This window comes from Octodon degus, unplaced genomic scaffold (genome assembly GCF_000260255.1).
Source record: "Octodon degus isolate 3935 unplaced genomic scaffold, OctDeg1.0 scaffold00007, whole genome shotgun sequence".
Classification (NCBI taxonomy): Eukaryota; Metazoa; Chordata; class Mammalia; order Rodentia; family Octodontidae; genus Octodon; species Octodon degus.
Window position 1 is genome coordinate 29,127,481 of NW_004524583.1, and position 6,077 is coordinate 29,133,557.

General features: G+C 37.7%; 1 protein-coding gene across 1 annotated transcript in view; it reads right to left on the reverse strand.

Annotated features, from left to right (window-relative positions):
• Nucleotides 1-428: 428 nt before the first annotated feature.
• Med6 (mediator complex subunit 6) overlaps nt 429-6,077 on the reverse strand; it is a 21,825-nt gene continuing 16,176 nt past the window's right edge. The window contains exons 7-8 of the mRNA XM_004624836.2: nt 2,009-2,036; nt 429-803 (exon numbers count right to left, since the gene is read on the reverse strand). Coding sequence (XP_004624893.1) covers nt 673-803; nt 2,009-2,036 — 159 coding nt within the window. The 3' untranslated portion in view covers nt 429-672. The remainder of the gene's footprint in view (nt 804-2,008; nt 2,037-6,077) is intronic.

A 6,077-nucleotide genomic window follows, 5' to 3' on the forward strand; every position in this document is an offset into this window, starting at 1 on the left:
AAATGAAAAAGTTTGCGGCAATATTGTTTGCAGAATCCTTATGTAGTACTCTGAGTAACTACTTTGAAGATAACAATATACAATGTATTACTGTTATTCTACTTTGTTTTGAAATTTTTTTCTGTAAAATAACAAATAAGAGGCAGTTCCATTTCCCTCATTTCCCTTCTACGTATCTACCTGAAGATATTAGAGTAATCATACCATGACACATGCATACCCACGTCTACAGCAGCATGATATGATCATGTAGGGCAAGCATGTACTAATAAGCACTTTTTACAACTTTAAAAAAGAGTATACAACTGATATAAGAAATGTGCTAATTACTGTGTTAAATTTAACCTTTGTACCCTCAAAGCATACCTGAAAAAGTTCAGACTTAAGAAAAAAAGGTCACAATAAATGAATACTTACATATACTTTTATTTTTGTCTTTAAATGTAATACACATACACATGTAAGTAAACTTCTCAAGTCCAAAAGAGGAAACATTACAAAAGATACATAAGAAATATTCACACAGCATGATGGAAACAACCTTCAAGAATAACCACATTCCATACAAATGAGAGGGTTATGAAAAAGGGCTTTAAATCTGAAAAATCCACAACAACACTGAGGTATAATAATTGAAAATAGAGTCTTGCAAGTTTTTCTTTTGTCCAATACTCATTGAAGCCTTATTCTTTTCTCAGGTGGGCCTTTAGTGTTCAATGTCTGTTGGACATTCTTTGTGGTCGCTTTCTCTTCAGATTTTACAGTTTCTGGTATAGGTTCTGCCTCTTTCTTTGTCTGATCCACTAGACATCAAAAGCAGATTTTTTAGAGAAATGAGGGTGAAAGGATAAATGCAGGCAAAGGTTAATATAAAATGGTTCTCTCTTTGAAATTCATTTTTTAAATGCTTTTCTCTAGTTCTACACTGAGTAGTTTCCTTGGGCAGACGTTTTGTTTTGTTTGTTTTCAGGAACAGGTCTCAGTATGTAGTGCCGGCCTTGAGTTCACTTGGTAGCTCAGCTCAAACTTGTGCATCCTCCTGCCTCACCCTCCAGAGCACTGGGATTACAGGCATGTGCCACCAAGCATGGCTCAGGCAGGTGCATTTAAGAAGGTAGTTATAAATCTAACATCCTATCACTGCCTCAAGGAAATTTGTGATTCTACACAAAAACACATGGTATTTAAATAAAGCAGTCACAGATAAATAAGTTATATAATTATTGTAACCCAGTCTAATACTGTTTTCAATTATGAAACTAAAAACCACCTCAGGGGCCAGGGAGATGGCTCAGTGGAATAAGCGCTTCCCTGGCAAGCACAAGGGCCTAAGTTCAATCCCCAGTTCCACCAAAATAATAAAATAAAATAAAAACCACCTCAACTCATCCCAACTTCATCCCATTTCCTATTCTTTCCACCTAAATTCTTTTTTTTCCTTTATATGCTGTTGTGTTTTGAGACGGGGTCTTACTATGCAGTTCAGCCTGGCCTAAACACTCGCTATGTAACCCAGGATGGCTTCTTCCTACCTCAGCCTCCCAAATGCTGGGATTATAGACATGTGCCACTACACCCAGCTCCAAAGCCACCTTTGAGTTATGAGGGTGACTACCACAAATTCAGCAGATCTCAAAAGTCAGGAGTAGGGCCAGTGAGATAGTTCAGCGGACTAAGTGCCAGCTTTGGCAAACACAGGGACCAGGGTTTGATTCCCCTATATGCTGCGCAGGCCCCGCCCCTGGGGAATGCTGAGTCAGCAACGCAGTCTGGGCATGGTGGTGCACACCTCTCCCAGGACTGGGGAGGCTGAAAAACAGGAGGATCACTACAAGTCCGAGCTGCATAGTGAAACCCTGTACCAGATACATACAAGGAAAAAAAAACCTCAGGAGTGACAAATTACAAAAAGTAAGGACAAAATAACCTTGCTATCTCATCATTATTATTGAATTAGACAGTGTTTGGTATTCCATCAAGTTTATAAAGAGTATCAGTGGTACCATACCTGGGACAGGCTTTTCTCCAGATTTTTGCTGTAATTTAAAAAAATAAGGGATAGGAAAGAAAGAGAAAAAAATAAGAAAACTGCTTGAGTTAACTTAACCAAAGTATTTAATTCTGTATTTCTCATTAAAATGACATCAAATTACATTATAAATGACCTCATATAGAAAATTATCATGTGCTATAAAATTACTATTCATGTGCTATATAACAAAGCAAATTTGTTCATTTTCTATTTCTTACACATCTTGTTTAGAAACAAATCTAAAACTAGAACAGAAGAGTTAACCACAAAAACCCTGACTATCCACCCAACCAACCCTTTGCCTCTACACAAAGGAGGCAATACTGTTCAAAATGTAGTTAAGTAAAAGTCAATGAGAGAAATAATGAAGACTTTAAGATTCATGAGGTTCGCTTAATTCAACGATAAGAAAGAGGTGTACTAATAGTGTTTGGACAGGATATCCTATCTGCTTCTTGTACTACGGATAACCACTAAGAAGATAACAATGTACAATGTATTGATTATCAAAACTGTCCTATTAATCAGCTGTGAAACCATCTCATTCATATTTATTTCTCAAAAAATAAATAAATTAAAAAAAAAAAAGATTCACGAGGCTGACTTGTTTAGAGGATATGAGCTATGGTAGGAGAAAGGAAATAGAGCTGGATGAACTCCCATGCCTTTTAGGGTTGGCAGGCATGAAAACTGAGGGAAAAGATATTTTCCTATGTGCATAACATGTGATTGGTGTGCTACTAAAAATATGCAGGAAAAAAGTAATGTGAACATTAGAGGGCAAGAAAAATGTCAGGTTCTGTGCTCTACACAATTTTTTTACTTAACTGGGTTCTGTGATCTCCCTAATCCCATTATCCAAGCTCAAGGATCTGAAACACCTTCCTACTCTTCAGAAGAAACTACTCCCCATTTTCAGTCAACAACACTCTGCATTCTACATTTAAGAGCAAAACAGAAAACAGGGAGTTCCAGTTGAAACATAACATCCCCTCCCCCAAGAAACACTATTTGTAATGCCCAATGCTGCAATATTCAGAGGTGGGGCCCAGACAGGTGACTGCATCAGGAGGGGGCTAAGCTCTGATCACAGGCGAGTGGGATACACAGAGGTGATGCCCAGGTGAAGGAGGACGCCCCCTGAGCACAGGACTGTGAAGGCTGCATCCTGTCCCTAGTCCCTGCCCTGCCCCACTTACTTCCTGGCCACCATGCTCTTGAATGCTAAATCAAGAAAATCATTTAAATATGGCTTCTGCCAAAGCTTTCAATAGAAATGTACAAACTTACTGATGTGAAATGATATGATTATGTAGTCTGCTTGAAAATAACTGAGAAAATGGGAGACAACACAAGATTGGCCATGTTCAATACATTCTGATAAATTTTCGAGCAGGATAATAGGTATCTGGAAGTTTTATTTTTAATTATTCCATTTTTGTGTGTTTTAAATTTTTCATTAGGGCCAGCAAGATAGCTCAACAGCATAAGCACTTGCCTGGCAAGCATAAGGTCCTGAGTTAGAGCCCCAGTACCAAAAAATAAACTTTTCATTATTTTCTGTATGGCAGAACTGTTTTTGAGCTTTCTACAATGTCCACACTAGCTCACCAGGTAGAAATGCAAGTGAATCAAAGCAGGAACCTTATCCCCCACCTCCAGAAAGTGTCTACTCACCAGTGCACCTCAAAACCCAGGGGAAAACTTGTTCAGTATTCTAAAGGTTGATCAATATAAACGGAAACCCCTACAACTATTATTTCAACCAAATTCTGTTACTTACTACCAACACTTTGTCTAACTCTGGGCCTGAAACCCCACACTTTCAATGTCATCTCTCCAGACTAACCTCCAAATTTAAGCAACCCTGGCTTTGCATTAGGCCTTGCCTCTACCTCCTCTATATCTCACACCCACAAAATAAATTCAGGCTTTCCTCCATCTATGGAAATTTGACTCCAAACTTGAATTTCTTTAGTTCCTACACTGTTATTAGTTACTTGTATACAATACAAAGAAGTTACTAAAGCAGTTCCAGGGGGAAGATACATCTCAGGACCACCAATGAATGCTTGACACCGTGGATAATGCCATATTTCCCCAAGAAATACAACCTAACCAGAAAATAAGCCCAGGCATCATTGTTCAGGATGTTCATAATATAAACCTACCCCCCAAATAAGTCCTGGTTCAGATCATAAGCCAGATGGACACAGTATGTCTGTTGTAACACATGACAGATGTACTGCAGTGCAAAATAATACTAACATACAATTGAATATAAATACACATTACAAACATTAATACTTAAAATAATATAAATTATAACTAAGTATTTGGAAATAACCAAGCAGGTCCCTTTGGATGAGAGGTAAATACACGTGAGGCTTACTGCCAAATGACCAATCAGAGTACAGCTACAATGTACGAACAATGTGCGTACTTGATCAAGAACAGACATGGATGGTTCTAACATGAATCGTCCCACTTCACTATGTGTTGCGACAGATTACTTAACGCACTTAGGTGAAATAAATATTGTCTGAATTTTGATGCCTGAGATTTTTTTATCGCTTTTATAAAATTATCATTCTTAATTGCCATTGTTTTGACTGCTACTCCTGTCTTATAAGCTTTCAATTAACACTTGATTTAATGGACATTTTTTGAGAAAATTCATGGGTAAAATCATTAAGAGCTGTGATGTCAGTGAGCAGTCTCCAAGGACAATCAATGCTTACTTAAAGACAATTCTATCTCTAGACAGCAGAGATGGGGGCCAGGGTTTCCACAGGAAATGAAGTCATGAGAAGCTCAGGCCAAAATTTAGGATTTGGAGAGTTACAACAGTGTTCCAGAAGAAAATTACTTAACTGTCTTTGAATAAATGTAGACTTGCACATGAATAAACAAATAAATTTAATTTTTAAACCTAAGAGTATATTCTCGTATGTGAAAAAATAATGCATTCCCTGAAAATAAAGTCTTCCTGAAAAAAAATAAATAAATTAAAAAAAAATAAATAAAAAAATAAAGTCTTCCTGCAATTTTGGAACAAAAATTAACGTAAGACCTACCTAGTCTTATCTTCAGGGAAATACGGTGTTACAGTTTGTGTCTAGTTGTCCCCCCAAAGCCTCATGCAGTCAGGGGGTGGACTTCTAGACTTTGTGACTAACTCATGATCCACTGGGATTATGGGTGTAAGTGCTACTGGGATTATGGGTATAAGTGTCATACCTGGCCTGGGGCGGACAGCCTGAATGCAACTTAAGGGAGACTTGCTCTCTATAACCACTGTTGCCACTATTCCTGCCCTTTTGCTCTCTGCTCTTTGTTACTGCCATGAAAAGTTGCCATGAGCCATTCTGCCTTGGAGCCAGCTGTGTATAGACTGAAACCTTCACAAACTGTGTAAATAAACCTTTCCTTCCTTCATTTTGGGTATTTTATCGGGTATTTTGTCTCAGCAACAAGAGATGAGTAATGAAGACATACAGCATGTTCCAACGGCATGCCCTTTATTACCACACAATTATCCCAGTAACAAGTATCTCCATAGAAAGAGGGACAGGGAAAGAGAAGCTTGATCGAAAGTCATCTCATAATGCAAAAGTCTCACTTATAAAAAGCTCTTAAGAGGGTCAGGGAGATGGCTCAGTAGAATAAGCATTTGCCTGGCAAGCACAAGGGCCTGAGTTCAATCCCCGGTTCCGCCAAAAAAATAAGTAAATAAATAAATAAATAAGTTCTTAAGAAATGTGTGTGTGTGTGTGTGTGTGTGTGTACACACGAGCATACAGATTCACAGAGGTCAACAACTGCAACTAACTGTAAGAATAACATGTCCATATACTCTACTCTTAACTACTTCACTTCAAAAGCTCATTTAGTACAATTTACCCTTGCTATTAGAATTCTTCCCTCTCAAATCACATAGCACAATTCATATAACTTAAAAATCAATATGGTATAACTCTATCATTCCTCTAATACCCTTCTTTTATCATGCCAAGCCCTCTATCCAAAAAAAAAAATTTTTTTT